Below are 16,264 nucleotides of genomic sequence, written 5' to 3'. Positions count from 1 at the left end.
GGAAACCATGTCGAGCTGCTGCCAATCAGTGCAAACAATACTGAGCTAAATGGACCAATAACTCTGTATAAGGCATATGCTCTTGATAGGCTCATATAATGCTCCCAGATCCAGAAGGTAGGGACATATGGATTTTTAAAATCAGTTCCATCTGCATTTCGTAGATTGTCAGATCTCTTTCGTTCCATCGTCTGCTCATTGGCGGAATCAGATTTTTCTGATTTCCCACATTTGCGCAAATTCACACTTGCAAAAAATGCACAATACCCCCAACATGCATTTTCATGCTTTATCCTATGGGGGAAATGCACATTTTCAGCTGGGTTTTTTTTATTTTACATATTTTCTATGACTAAATTTGCATAACATTCCAGAAAGTAAAAAAAAAAAGGTCTATAAGACAGCAGAATCCGTGCAACTTGGGAAAAGCTAGCCTGCTGCAGAATTTGTGGGTTCGATTCATAGAATTTGAAACTCATTTGATTCCGTTGCAGATTTCCAACACCCCTACTTGAGAGTGTTGGCAACTAAGGGGCCGGGCCAAACCAAACCAAAGGAGTTTATTGTATCTTAGCAATTTGCCATTATACACAGCTACAAGGAGGGGGGGGGAGTTCATTAAATTATTTAAAACATTGCTAATAAACCCTTAAAAATTGAATAATTTTCCTTACAGCCTTTAAGCTTTGAACACGCAGCTGTAAAACATTGATAAGAAATTTCCCTACCCCTACAGGAAAGGGGACATGGGAGAAGGGGGTGTGTGTGTGTGGCCAATGCCCAAGCTGCCTGTAGAGCCCAAACCAGCCTAACTTGAATTTACCAGCTTCCCCACCTTCACCTGATTCTCCCCAATCCTACCGCCCCCCACCCACTAGTCCTCATGGTAATCTCATCTGCCCATAAGCCCTCTAGAGAGGAATAGGTCCCCTTATTTTCTGTATATCTCCTAGCACATTGGTGATGGCAATATAGGAACATAAGAAAGTATCTGCTTCCGTTCTCCCACCAGTGAAATGTTACACAAGAGGTCACAAGAGGATGAATGAAGTCAGGAACAGAAAACAGCATTTTCCCCACACTAGAAATGCTGTAGAACTGGGGTATGGAACCTGTGGTCATCCAGATGTTGTTGGACTCTGATTCCCATCAGACCCAGCTAGCTTAGTCAATGATCAGGGAGGATGGGGGTTGCAATCCAACCTCCAGAGGCCCACAAGCTCTGCACCCCTGCTGCAGAATAAAGGATAATGGACGATTTGAAGCGAGTATTTGGAAAAAATAAAACAGATCTGTGCCCTTTTGAGTCTTGGCAGCCTGTCAAAGGCATCTTAAAGATCTTTCTGCCAGGAGAGTTTCTGTTGCTTCCAGCCACACTCCGGTTGAAAACCTCATCCTTGGTTTTGCACAACGCCTTTCAAGCCCGATACATGCCAAACAACAGCCATCCACCAAACCCAACCGTGGGCCCTCTTTCACAGAGGCAGCGGTTTCCTAAGCGGTTAAACTCAGCCTCAACATTACCATGGCAGAGGGGGACAATCTGTCTACGCTCAGGGGTGTTGAACTTCTTTCAGCCCAAGGGCTGAATCCCATGTTGGAGAAGCTCTTGGGACCAATTGGCCATGCTGGATGGGGCTGATGGGAGTCGAAGTACAAAGCATCTGCGGGGCCTAAGGTTGGCAAAGGTGATTCTAGGGTCAAGACCAGATGCAACGGGGTAGCCACACACACACACACTTTAGGTAGGAATGGGACAGACACGTGAATATGTAAAATGTTTCTTTACGCCAGCATGCGAACTTCATGAAGTCACTATATTTCATTTGCTCTTTTTAAAAAGGTAAGTTTGAACATTTGTGTCTCCCCTCCCCACCCCCAAGAGCTGTAGCAGTGGGGCAGATGTTCCCTTATCATGATTAATACAGCTTCAGTACAACACAGGAGATTCTAAAAAGAATACACACATCTTTTGGGTTTCTACAAACATCCAAGGAGAACAGAAAAAAAAAACCCTGCTTTGGAGGTCACCTTGAATGCATAATATATTAAAAACTGCAGACCCATGTTCCACTGCCCAACAGAGTTCATCATTAAAAATGGGTGAATGGAAAAATCCCAATTTTCTAAGAGCAAGACCATTTATTTCCAATATGCTTCCCTCTCTGGAAAGTACAGGACAGAGTCATCCGGCTCAAAATGAAGTTGAGGGGAAAAAATAAAGGGCCTTAAAACTGGATCACACAGGTATGCTGGCTGATTCCACACCCTGATCTTTCTGCACTGTCCTCAAAACCCAGTGGTGAGCTTCTAGATTAAGTAGTGTGATAATTTTGTCCTTCACACTGGAGCAGAACTGCATTCTCCACACAATAAAAGAGACAAAGCCGCTTGCAAAGCAACCTGGTTTGCTTATTGAAGCTATTTGCAGGAGGCCTTAAGCCCCATAATGTGAAAACTGTGCCCTCTGAGAGACCTGCTAGCATGCCAAAAGCCATAAAGAAAAGCTGAAATGAGCCTACTGTCCCCACCCAGAAAAGAGGTTGCCCGCTGAATCTCTGCATGAATCACTGTTCTTATTTTGCTTGCCAGCTGGAAGAAATGCTTATCCAGTAACTCACATAGACAAGAGGGATGGGATCCTCTTAAACAGGAACCTCAGAACCAGGGACCAAATCCAGTCCCCCGAGTTTCCCAGATGGCCATGCCCCCTCCCCTGTCTCCACCCCCTTTCTCTGTCCACCAATCATCAGTGGTTTCCCAGCTCTTTCAGTTTTCCTCCCCATTCTTAAGGTTGGCATGCCTCTCCTAAGGCTTGGTTACTGGAAGTAAGAGTTTTAAGCTAAAACATGCCATTATCTTGGCCCTGAGCCTTTGGCTCTGCCCACCACTGGAATGTGGCCCAAAATTGAATTCAGGCCTTGGGCTGAAACAGGCTCATCATCTTTGCTCTTGAGCATGAATCCCTGACAGCATTCAGGTGGGCAATGGATTCTAATATGATTAAAGGGTTAAAGTCAGCTCCTTTTGATTGCAAAGCCTACCTTTTTATTTTTGTTATTTGGATATTGTCTGGTTTGGTCCTGTTATGGAAAACACTGGGAGGGGGGATTAAGGCTGAAAAACAGTTTAAAAACATCTTCATAAATAAACATAAAAAGGAAAGAACGTGCCAGTGCAGTATAGTGGTTAGAGTGGGGGATGCGGGCCAGAGGAAACCTGGGTTCAAATCCTCTCTCAGCCATGAAACACATGGGGTGAGCTTGGCCGGTGATTCTCTGTCAGCTTAACTAAACCTGGCAGGGTTGTTGCTAGGATGCGGGGGGGGGGGGACGACTCTGAAGACCTCCCGGAGCTCTATGAATGAAGAGAGCTTCACATTCTTATTTTTAGTTCCCATTCTGCAGGTTGGAACCTTGGATGTAACTCACAGGAGAGCCAGTGTAGTATAGTGGTTAAGAGTGTTGGAGTAGGGCTCAAGGGATCTGGGTTCTAGTCCCCACTTGGGCCATGAAGCTCATTGAGTGACTTTGGGCCAGTCACTGCCTCTCAGCCTACCTTACTTCACAGGGTTGTTGTGAGGATAAAATTGAGAGGAGGAAGATTACGTAAGCCAGCCTGGGTTCCGCAACAACAACAATAATAACAATGCTCAGACTGGTCAAAGGTATTTCCAGCTCTTGCAAACACCTGGGATTCTCTCCCCCACCCGCCCCACAAAAAGCCATGATGGCAGAACCCCCCAAACACGGTGTCAGTATGATGGACAATGTTTTGTGAGCTTTGCATTTTTATTCAGTAGGCATTTAACCCCTGAAATATCCTAGTTGTACAAGGACACCTCTATAGTCATCCTACTGAAAACATGCATAAAGAAAGTGTGAGTGTGAAGAGACAAGAGACACTCTTTCAGAATGAGAAAGCTGTGTTTGCACAAGGGTCCGCAGGCAAATCACAAGTGCACCCCGCCACTGTCTCTCCAGCTTGTTAACTGTAACAAAACCAATCCTGAGCTTTGTTAAAATGTGTTGAATTGACTTCTGGAGACATTTTACAGAGCTACACCAGATCTACATCTCTCCACTTACTGCTTAACCTCTCTAGTATTCAATTAATTATCTTTCTGACAAACTTCCCTTTTTAGTGCTATTTCTATGCTTTTAGAGGGGAGAGGGAGAACCATCATGATTGGGCAGAGATCTTATACTTAGAGTTAATAACAAATGTGGTTGCAGGTCTTGTTGCAATGAAAGGACACTCTGCCATCTTGTTGATCGTGGAGCCAGCTTTGCATTTCTTCTCAAAGGGTGCCATGTAACCTGAGGGATTCTGCCATGAAGGTCCACTACATCATAAGCAGTCCCCAAAAAGGTAGTAGCTTTAATATTGTAGCTCCAAAACTATCTTTTAATCCCAACACTCCCCAGCTAATCTCTTGATACAAGAGTTGCCCTCAAGGTTAACTGGCAGAGAATCTAACAACAGTGCATACACCCTATTACCCAAGCCAACAGTTCAAAATGGATACTTAAATTCCTAAATAAAATTGAGACTTGTAGTTTGATTTTTAATTTAAAATAAAATTCCCAAGGGAGTTCTCCCAGTTGACCTTTCTCCCTACCTCCCACTGCCATAACTCTTAACAGCCGTTTGCAAAGTTCCTTCTATTGCTTAACACTTTTCATACACACTCTTCTCTAGCAAAAATAAAATTTAAAGATTCTCCCCCCCCCCAGGTTTTGGTCAAGTTTCTCAGTCCCATGGCTATTTTTTTCCCCAGTGGAAACTCTAGAGGATAGCTTCTTCCCAAGACACTACATAGTATAAACTGAACGTTGTTCAACCAGCTCAGAGATTATCACTTTTACTTGGAAGGATAATTACTTCCACAACGTGAGAAAAAGTTATTTATAAGACTGATGCGTGTTTTGTCATTTTTCTTTTACTTCAAAAACAAATGAAATTATAATGCAGTGACACCGAGATGATCGGAAAGGCAGTTTTTAAATGTGAGAATGCAAGGCAGCCACACACATACAAACTACAGTGCAACCTTCCCACCCTGGTGCCCTCCACTGACCATGCTGGCTATGGATGATGAGGTTGTGGTCTAACACATCTCAGGGGCACCAGGTTGGGCAAGACTGTATGCATGAAATCCCATTATTCAAAACTCCAATTTACCAGATACCACTGTGACCTATATGTATCCCCATATCTTTAACATGCTCCCACCTCCTGGATTAGCAGAATGCTGCACAGGTGTGTAAGCATACACACATGCATAGATAATTGCCAGGATCTTACACAGATTACATGTTTTAAGACTGCTATCTTAAAATGTGACCATCTGTGCAGCACTGTAGGAAACTGAGTTTGTATACTGAGCTCTGAGTGCAATCTGTAATTGCTGGGTCACAAATGCCAACTTTATTTGGGGTGGGGAACCAACTTTATTTGGGGTGGGGAACCAACTTTATTTGGGGTGGGGAACCAAGTACTGATCATAACTCATAAGCTGCCTGCTTGCCTGCAAGTTTGAAAATTTTGATATATCTGGATTTCTCAAATTTGCTTGAATAAATGCTGTGCGAAAGTACACATGAACTGAACATTGTTCTTGCAAGAACATTAAGGTTATTGTGGTAGCTTTGAAGGGAGGAGGGAAATTCCCAGTATCGTAGATAAAACAGAACATGTCTTCCAAACTTCATTGCCTCAAAGATCCCTGTCAACACACACACACACACACACACACACACACACACACACAGAGAGAGAGAGAGAGAGAGACAGCAGTTTTGAAATTCTAGAGGAAAAGGTCCACAGCATAGCTACTCCATTTTCCTAATCACTGGTTCTTAAAAAACCAAGTTTTTACAATGGTGTAGAAAGCAACAAGATTAGAACAGAATGTGAACTGCCACGTGCACAGAGCCTTCACTTCGTCAGAAGTTTAGACTCCAAAGAAAATTGTTACAGACACAGAACTGGGAAAAATTCTGCAGGCTTCTACTGGTCTCCATCTTTTCTAGATGCCTGCAAATATTCATTAGTAAGAACATAGGAAGCCATTTTTACATGGTGCCTGTAGGAGTCCCGCTTGCCATAACTTCTCATGTTATGTGATCTCAGGTGGCAGGGATTGTTTGAGGGTTAGACAAGCCTCAAATAACCCACGGCTCCTTTTAGGGTTATTTGAGGGTTGTCTGACCCTCAAACAACCCGTTACTTGGGACTGCATGACACAACAGGTCACGGCAAGGCTGCCACCTGAGGGTGGCATGCAAAAATGTGCCCACAGGTGTGCAACACAATGCGACAGCCCCGGCAGGTAAAATAAGCCACAGTGGGCTGTTGTGTCACGTGAACCAAGTGAGTGATTGGCTCAAAGTCACCCAGTGAGCTTCATGGTTAAGTGAGGACAAACCCAGGTCTCTAACTCTCGAACCCCAACACCACGCGAGGACAGCACAAAAGAGTATTTATATATTCTGTCAATGAGATCCACCCAATGAGGCTTTGTTAAAAAAAAAAAATCTAAACTACACCATCAATTGGGCATATGTTACTTTAGGAGATTTTGGCCTTGGTAATCCCCTTCACTAATGGTAACCGCAGACGTCTGGCTGGCAATTCCCATACTCAAAAGAAGCAACCACTCCTTGGTAAGGAAAACCCCACAGGCGTGCCTGACATTTTCTGGCCTTGCTTTGTTACTGGAATTTTTTTTAAAAGCCCACATTTGTTGTTGTTCAGTCGTTCAGTCGTGTCCGACTCTTCATGACCCCATGGACCATAGCACACCAGGCCTTCCTGTCCTGCGCTCTCTCCCGAAGCGTGCTCAAGTTCATATTCATTGCAAAAAGCCCACATACATCTACACAAACACAGATTTACCACTTTGGCTTCTGAAAGCACCTCAGGTACTACACACCCTCCTCATTCGACACATGAAAGGAAACAAGTGGATTTTGCTTATCCTATTTATTCTGATGAGCCAATTAAAGCCCAAGACACTGAAAGTGAAGGTGCTCTCTTGAATATTGATAGAGATGATCTGCAGACAGCAGTTTCCTCTCTCCGCACACATGCAACTACTGCTTGATGAATTCGAAGGACCACTTTGCACCTGGCTACTTCCCTATATAGATCTCACTTCTGCACAACTAGTGACCCTCCAAGCCAAGGTTCAGGGAAACATGTGCAGACCATCACATATGTGGTGACTATGGATATGATCTAATTTTAGAGAAAGCATAGATATTACTTACATTTTTATCCCACACTTCCCCCAAAGAGCAGCAAACATTGTCACACACACCCCTCACTTCCCCCAAACATCTTGGCAACAACCCTTCAAGGTAGGTTATGTAGTATATATGTGGTACAGGCTACAAGAGCTAGGCTAGGGTTGTTTAGCATAGTGATTAAAGGAATTAGGTAAATCCCTGATACAAATTTGACAGACTTTGAACTCACCTGGGTGCCCTTAGGCAACCCATTCTCTCACCCTCCGCTCTCCAATCTTTAAAATGGAGATAACACCACCCTAACTTTCAGAGACACAATGCACTTAGGAACATAAGAACAGCCCTGCTGGATCAGATCAAGGGTCCATCTACTCTAGCATTCTGTTCACACAACAGCCAGCCAGCTGCCCATGGGAAACGCACAAGCAGGACATGAGTTTAACAGCACCTTCCAACACCACATGCAGTACTTTTAGCACTCATAGAAAACATTGAATAAATAATATGAGTTACTAAGAATTACTACATGCTTTTTGCTATGCCACACAAAACACCACCCCCAGGAGATCACTTCTGCAAAGCATTTCAGCAACAACCTGAGACACAAAAGGACTGCGTGTAGGTGGGGTCTTTTTACTTGCTGTTTTCATTGTTACCCTCTTATCTGTATAAGTGACTCAAGATTCACATGATTCATCAGTCAACTGGATGGATATCTAGTTATGATACTTTATCTGCCCCACACAGCAGGGACTCTCAAACTTATTGGAGCTCTCCCTTTTAACCAGGAAACAGAACCTTCCCCAACGAGCATATTCTGAAGGCATAACATGCAACAACATTGCTGAAGCTATTCAAGCATGCATTTGGTTTTGACAGGCCATCTCCTGGGAACCCTCATGTGTAACACCTGGAGTTCCATTAGGGAAGAAAGGCGGAATCTAAATGAAGATAGTCACTTTAGGAAACAGAGAGAACATGGATGAATTCAAGTGACCAAGAACCAGAACTCAAGGGAAGACAGCCTGTCAAATGTGGAGAATTGTCCTGCTCACTTGTCGGTCATTCCAGCAAACGGAGGCACATATATGCCTGTGTCACAATGGAATGCAGCAGGTCATGCTGCCTTTCAGCCCTACAGCAGTCTTTCTGGGAAGGCCAACATGATATTAGCCTAACTACACAAGTGTTAGCCATTTGGGGAGGAAAAACTAACTCAAGAACACACACTTCTCCGATACGCTAGAGCTTTCCTCCCTGGACAACATAGAGGAAATGCCTACACTTCACAGACAAATGTAAGAGAGGTTTTACACACCTCTTTCTATGGCCCACTGGAAAACACACAGGTAAACAAGGACAGGATTAGCATCGAGGAAAAATGGTTTGCATGTTCCTTAGCTACTGCTCCTACCTCCACAGGGAGGCCCCGCTTCACACTTTGGCTCCCTTCCTTCTCAATGAAATAGTGGAAAGGAACATGGGGGGGGGGTCTTCCCCCAGTTGGTTTTGCCCCCTCCAAAGGCATTCCAGCTGCATTTATTGGTGATCAATGCACAGAAATTGTATTTTCCATTACTGCCTTTTGCAGCCATACATTTCTCTTCTGAAGCATCCAGAGCAACCTTTGTTGGCGACAGGAAACTCAAGAGAGGATATTGACCATGGTTGCAACACAGCAAAGCAGTTTTTAATGATGTACCAACCAAGACAGATTATCCCCGCCACATACAAGGTAACTGACTTGAACATTCCTCAATGACAATTCTGAAGGTTCATTGGTTCAATAGGCTCATCACCTTGGTGCCAGACAGATGTATGGCGATGCCCAGAAATCAGGAAATCCTTAGCAACAGAAAGCAAATATCACAAGGATCACCACCATCAACACAACACAAGCTTTCTCCAGGGAAGTCTTGGTCAAGTCTTGACCATCTGATTTACAGCTACAGCTATTTCCTTTGGCAACATCACAACATAGCCTTTTCCCTCCCTTCACAGAAGGTCCAACAATTTCAAATTTCAAACAAAAACCAGCCAGAGTTGTTGTTTTTTTAAAATGTTAACAAGGAAATGCTCCAAAGTGCTAACCATTTCTTAGGATATGTAGAAATATTTTAGAAAAACCTTAGAAGTAACAGAAGCTTGTTACAGAACACAAAACTTATTTTCTAGATAATCATATAGGAGTCAGAGGGTTTGCAATCACAAATGGGCCACACATTCAAATTGCATTTTTTGAAAAGTTTGGGGAGAAAACTCGCAACATTCATCGCTGAACATTGCAGAGGCTCTTAAAACATAAATCAGCCAACATCAGAAACAATTCTTCACTTCTGTGCCTTATAGGCAGGCACCCAGAGTGAGTGCACATGCTACCCAAAGTTTTTTATTTTTTTTTAATCAGCATGTTGGAATGGACAAAATGACTAAGAAATATAACTGGATAAAACACTTACCAGAAGTCTCTTATCAGCTCAGACTTTCCCATCACATCATGAACAGCAAAAATCAAAAGCCACACAAAATCCCCTAGCTTGTCACAGTCCCTCTGAAAATATTAAATTTCCTGCTCTGCTTAACTACTACACTCAGACAACACACGCAGTATTTTCACAGCAAACATTATTCACAAGAAGTCAGACTAGCAATATTTTTTGCCAACTGATTAACACCAAGAAAATATCAACCAGAGACTATAATTTCTTCAATAACTGCAAATCAGATTTAAAAAAAGAGAAAAGAAATCAAACCAAAAGGAATTATCTCTGAGAACATATCTCTTCCTCCATCACTGCTTCCCACCCAGTATCAAACATTAGCCACTCGCTTTTACAGTCTCCAGAGACAGACAAAGTAACATTTTGGCAATGCAGACACAAAACAGAAAAGATGTGGTATTTGTTTAAAAAAATTACTCCAGCAACTGTGCACACAATTTAGCAATTCACAACAATGTCATTTCTCTCCCTCATGCAGCCCCTTTCATAATATAGCATCCAAAAGAAAGAAAGAAAGAAAGAAAGAAAGCTCCCAAAGAAAATCACAACTTTTTGCACTTTTCCCTGTAGGCTTGCCAACCAATTAAAATCCTAAACAAACATGCAACTCGCCCTGAGCACAACACAGTTGGTTTCTCAGCTGAAATGGAAAATACAGGGTTACCCATAAACTGTTGGCCTACATCCACTCAGAAAAAAGCAGATCTAACAAGTACACCCAAGATGTTGCTAGAGATGCTTATCACGCTTTGGACCATACACACACATGCTCCCACGCCCAACGCCTTTGCCTTTCATTCCTCCAGGCTGAACACAGATTGCTCATGTGCAACAAGAAGTTAATTGATACTGACAAGAGAAGGAAGGGAGCTGCATCTAGCTGACCCCTAAATACAACCCAAGCTCTTCTCTCCATCCCCCACCACCCCTAAGGATCCTATAACAGCGCTAAGCCCATGAACGAAAGCAACCCTTCCCCCCCCCCCGATTTCTTACCTCCAAGGCTTCCATGGTACTGAAGCTGGCTATCGCAAATCCATCAATTAAATCCTCTTCCTGGGAGCTGGATTCTCGCCTCCTCCGCCTCGGAGGTCTGACATTTCTGGCTGCGGATGCCTGGCTCTTAGGATTTGCACAGTTTTGGCTTGTATTCTCCTTGCCCGGGCTCAGTTCCCTCTCGGATGCCGAAGAAGGGCTTTGATTCGGGCGGTCTCGGCCATTTGGGTCCCTTCGCCTCACGCGGTCCCTTTGGGACCTAGATTTCCTGCTCTGTCTGATTTTGCCATCCATTTCCAAAATGATGATGATGGTGATGATAATATCCCAAAATTTTATTTCAGACGATCAGAGCGATTTAAAAAACAAAAAAACAAAAAAACACCCTACTAATCCAGCTTCTCTCTCTCTCTCTCTCTCTTTTTTTAAAGGGCTCCTTTCTTCAGGCTTATCAAATCCAAAGGGAAAGGCGGGGGGGGGGGAGAGAAAGAGAAGAGAAATATAATCCAGCAGACCTCTGTGGAGAGAAAGGGGGGATCCGATGGAGGGCAGAATAAAGAAAGGGGTGGGGAAGAGATCCAGAAGAAAAAAGGGGGGGGGAATGTAAATCCACGAAGTGACCTTGACAAATCTTCCCCCTCCCTTACAAAAACAACCAAAAAAAGCCACGCAAAATTAATTAGGGGGGGGTGCTCTCTCTCTCTCTCTCTCTTTTTTTTAAAGGACACAAACCATCACACTGCAATTAATCTCGAGTTCGGATCCGGAGGGAGGAAAAGAGGCAGAGCCCAGCTTCCTCCACCGCCGCCGCCGCCCCCTCCAGGGGGGGGGGGAATAAAAAATCGCGCACAAAAATCAGAGACACGCAGGCAGATCCAGGGGGTCGAATCCGGGCTTGGCGGGAGGGGAAGAATCGTACATCCAGAGCGACGACGAGAGGCGGCGGCGGCGGCGGCGGCAGCGGGAGGCGGCGGCTACTCCTCCTCGACGAACCCTGCCCCCCCCTCCCCCGCTTCTTTCCTCCCGCCCGCCCCGGGGCAAAGCAGCGCCCCGCCCCGGGTTCGAACCCGGGCGTGAGGCGGAGGGGGCGCGGCAACGAGGGGGCTCCGGGCTCCGCGCGCGCGGGCGCCGCAACTTTGTTGCGAGGCGAGAGCGGCTCTCCCGCCGCCGCCGCGCCGCCGCGCCGCCCTCTTCTCCTCCGAGCGCCGCCGCCGCCGCCGCCGCCTGGGCCCGGCGGCTCCCCCAACTTTCCCCAGCCGCGGCCGGCCGGCCGCCTGGCTCGCCGCGAGCCCGCCTCGCCTCGCCTCGCCCCGCCTCCCCAGCCCGGCCGCCAGCAGCAGCAGCAGCAGCGCCGAGCCTGCCTGACGGAGCGGCGCCGCTCGCCTTCCTCGCCCCGGCCCCGCCCCGCGCCGCGCCTCGCCTCGCCTCGCCTCGCCTCGCCTCGCGCCGCTCTCTCGCTGGCTCCCCGCCTCAGGCTGCTGCGCCGCCGCCGCCGCTCCCGCTCGGCTGCCGCCCCATTCTCTTCCCCGCCCGCCGACCCTCAGCCAGCCAGCCAGCCAGCCGGGCACTCGCTCGCTGAGGCGATTAGCACCGCCCGGCCGGCCGCGCATGAGCACGGGCGACCGGCTGCGCGTCATTCCACGGCGCAGGCCCCCCCCCGCGCCCGCGCGCGCCCGCGCCCGCCCGCACTTGCTGGCGCGCGCGCGCCCGCCCGCCCCTCGCCCCTTCTCCTCCTCGTCCCCGTCCTCGTCCTCCAAGACGGCTCCCGCGGGTTTGTGCTTTGCTGCCGGCACGCGGCTCCGGCTCGCTTTCTCGACGGCTCCGGGCGAGGGGCATGTGGGAAAGGGGTCAGGAGACCCGCGTCCGCAAGGGGCTTGTGGGAAAGGGGTGAGCAGGCCCGTGTCCAAAAAAAAAGCGGGGAGCCGGCGGCTGTTTCCTCTTTCTGGAGGAGTACGCTAGGCAAGGGGCCTTGTGGGAAAGGGGTCGGGAGGCCCGTGTCGACGAGGGGCCTTGTGGGAAAGGGGTCGGGAGGCCCGTGTCGACGAGGGGCCTTGTGGGAAAGGGGTCGGGAGGCCCGTGTCGACGAGGGGCCTTGTGGGAAAGGGGTCGGGAGGCCCGTGTCGACGAGGGGCCTTGTGGGAAAGGGGTCGGGAGGCCCGTGTCGACGAGGGGCCTTGTGGGAAAGGGGTCGGGAGGCCCGTGTCAAAAAAAAGGGGGAGCCAGTGGCTGTTTTCTCTCTCTGGAGGACTCTAGTCAAGGGGCTTGTGGGAAAGCGTTCAGAAGACCCGTGTCAAAACGGGGCTTGTGGGAAAGCGTTCAGAAGACCCGTGTCAAAAAGGAGCTTGTGGGAAAGGGTTGGAAAGACCCGTGTCAAAAAGGGAGGGGGCAGCCCAGCCCTCCTTTGGTGGCTGTTTTCTCTTTCTCAAGGGCTGTAGTCAAGGGGCTTGTGGGAAAGCGTTCAGAAGACCCGTGTCAAAAAGGAGCTTGTGGGAAAGGGTTGGAAAGACCCGTGTCAAAAAGGGAGGGGGCAGCCCAGCCCTCCTTTGGTGGCTGTTTTCTCTTTCTCAAGGGCTGTAGTCAAGGGGCTTGTGGGAAAGCGTTCAGAAGACCCGTGTCAAAACGGGGCTTGTGGGAAAGCGTTCAGAAGACCCGTGTCAAAAAGGAGCTTGTGGGAAAGGGTTGGAAAGACCCGTGTCAAAAGGGGGGGGGCAACCCAGCCCTCCTTTGGTGGCTGTTTTCTCTTTCTCAAGGGCTGTAGTCAAGGGGCTTGTGGGAAAGCGTTCAGAAGACCCGTGTCAAAACGGGGCTTGTGGGAAAGGGTTCAAAGGACTTGTGTCAAAAAAGGGGCTTGTGGGAAAGGTTCAGAAGACCCGTGTCAAAAAGGAGCTTGTGGGAAAGGGTTGGAAAGACCCGTGTCAAAAAGGGGGGGGCAGCCCAGCCCTCCTTTGGTGGCTATTTTCTCTTTCTCAAGGGCTGTAGTCAAGGGGCTTGTGGGAAAGCGTTCAGAAGACCCGTGTCAAAACGGGGCTTGTGGGAAAGGGTTCAAAAGACTTGTGTCAAAAAAGGGGCTTGTGGGAAAGGTTCAGAAGACCCGTGTCAAAAAGGAGCTTGTGGGAAAGGGTTCGAAAGACCCGTGTCAAAAAGGGGGGGGCAGCCCAGCCCTCCTTTGGTGGCTATTTTCTCTTTCTCAAGGGCTGTAGTCAAGGGGCTTGTGGGAAAGCGTTCAGAAGACCCGTGTCAAAACGGGGCTTGTGGGAAAGGGTTCAAAAGACTTGTGTCAAAAAAGGGGCTTGTGGGAAAGGTTCAGAAGACCCGTGTCAAAAAGGAGCTTGTGGGAAAGGGTTCGAAAGACCCGTGTCAAAAAGGGGGGGCAGCCCAGCCCTCCTTTGGTGGCTATTTTCTCTTTCTCAAGGGCTGTAGTCAAGGAGCTTGTGGGAAAGGGTTCAAAAGAAAACCCTTGTTCAGAAGACCCGTGTCGACAAGGGGCCTTGTGGGAAAGGGGTCGGGAGGCCCGTGTCAAAAAAAAGGGGGAGCCAGTGGCTGTTTTCTCTCTCTGGAGGACTCTAGTCAAGGGGCTTGTGGGAAAGCGTTCAGAAGACCCGTGTCAAAACGGGGCTTGTGGGAAAGGGTTCAAAAGACTTGTGTCAAAAAGGAGCTTGTGGGAAAGGGTTCGAAAGACCTGTGTCAAAAAGGGGGGGCAGCCCAGCCCTCCTTTGGTGGCTATTTTCTCTTTCTCAAGGGCTGTAGTCAAGGAGCTTGTGGGAAAGGGTTCAAAAGAAAACCCTTGTTCAGAAGACCCGTGTCAAAACGGGGCTTGTGGGAAAGGGTTCAAAAGACCCATGACAAAAAAGGGGGGAGCCAGTGGATATTTTCTCTTTTTCGAGGACTCTAGTCAAGGGGCTTGTGAGAGAGGGTTCAGAAGACCCGTGTCAAAATGGGGCTTGTGAAAAGAGTTCAGAAGACCCGTGTCAAAAGGGGGGCAGCCCAGCCCCCCTTTGGTGGCTATTTTCTCTTTCTCAAGGGCTGTAGTCAAGGAGCTTGTGGGAAAGGGTTCAGGAGACCCATGTCAAAAAAGGGGCTTGAGGGAAAGGGTTCAGGAGACGCGTGCCAAAAAAGGGGCTTGAGGGAAAGGGTTCAGGAGACCCGTGCCAAAAAAACCCGCAAGAGGAGCCAGGCCAGCTCCCTTGTTTCTCTTTCTAGAGGACTCCTGTCGAGGTGTTTGTGGGAAAGGGTTCAGAAGACCCTTGTCAAACAAGGGGGGAGGCGAAAGTCAACCCCCCACCCAGCCCCTTTAGTTTCTCTAGGCTGGAGAAAAAATAGTTAAAGCACTCTAACAAATACGTTGTAACCTCCAATTGCAGGGCGGGGTGGGGGAGACAGCCTCCCCTCTCACTGCAATCGCTTCTATATTGGGGACGAAGGTTTACATACCAAGACAACTAGCCAACCATCACTATTTCTGGAGCCATCCGAGGCTGACGTCCTAGTATACTCATTTACTTGGGAGTAAGCCCCGTTGAACTTGATGGGGCTTCGGAGTAGGCATGGAGAAGACTGCACTACACGCAGGGGTGTGTGAAAGAGAGAAAGGGGTAAAACTGCCTTTTTTTAAAAAAAAGCTGTAATTGCCTTTTGTATTTGAAGGGGAGAGAGGAGAGATTTAAAATGAGGAAAGTAACATCCCCCCCTCCCAATTGCAATTTCAGCAATAAAAGGGCGTATTTAAAGGGAGGAGAGAGAAAACTCCCCTTCATTGCACATTGTATTTTTTTAAAGGGTGCTGACACCCATATCAAAAGTGGGACAAGTCCCCCCCCCCCATTGCAAATTGTGCTATGAGGGAGGTATGTAAGGCAGGGGTGGAGAAGAAAGCGGGGGGGGGGAGAATAATTAGGTGCAGTTGTTTCTGCGTGGAGAGACAGAAAAGGACAGTTAAGTCAAGGTATCCTCCGCAGCCGCCGCCCCCCCCCCCCCCAACTGCTATCTCGGAGGGAGACACTGCAATTTTATCTGTAGGGTGGGAAGAAAGGTCCATATCAAAAGGTTGACAAGCTAGTGATTACAGTTCTTGGGGGTATCTAAAGCCTGCTGGGGTATTTAAAGTGGAGAAAAGACTAACACCCTGGTTTTTAGCTGCAATGTAATCAGTGAGGTATTGCAGTGGGGGTGGGGAGGCTGGGAGAAGAGTGCATCCCTCTCATTGTAGTCATTTCTATGTTATTGAGGGGAAAGAGTTATTGAAGAGTCATCTCAAAAGTGGAATGCGCTACTTGTTGCAACGTTCACTATAAGGGAGGTGTGCCAAACCTGGGGAGAAGAAACACACACCCCCTTTTAACTGCAATCATTAATATGCCGCCTGGAGGAGAATGGGGGGGTGTTGACATCTCTATCTGTACGGGGATCTTACTAACCCCCTAGCAACCCCTTCATTTCCTTATGGCATGTTGTTCTGCTATTTCCCTTGCCTCTGTATTTTCTTTTCCTTCTCGCCTTCTATTTTCTCTATCCTCT

At 47.8% G+C, this 16,264-nt stretch overlaps 1 protein-coding gene across 2 annotated transcripts in view; it reads right to left on the bottom strand.

Annotated features, from left to right (window-relative positions):
• The window catches only part of FBRSL1 (fibrosin like 1), a 965,642-nt gene extending 953,299 nt beyond the window's left edge, over positions 1 to 12,343 (bottom strand). For both annotated transcript variants that reach the window (XM_084819250.1, XM_084819251.1), the window contains exon 1: positions 10,751 to 12,343. In XM_084819250.1, coding sequence (XP_084675376.1) covers positions 10,751 to 11,044 — 294 coding nt within the window. In that variant the 5' untranslated portion in view covers positions 11,045 to 12,343. The remainder of the gene's footprint in view (positions 1 to 10,750) is intronic.
• Between the last annotated feature and the right edge of the window lie 3,921 nt (positions 12,344 to 16,264).

The sequence above is a fragment of the Heloderma suspectum genome, chromosome 13 (genome assembly GCF_057233095.1).
Source record: "Heloderma suspectum isolate Gila_16-S chromosome 13, 16-S_ref, whole genome shotgun sequence".
Taxonomy (NCBI): Eukaryota; Metazoa; Chordata; class Lepidosauria; order Squamata; family Helodermatidae; genus Heloderma; species Heloderma suspectum.
Note: the sequence above shows the minus strand (reverse complement) of the source record. Positions and strands in the feature narration are given on the sequence as shown.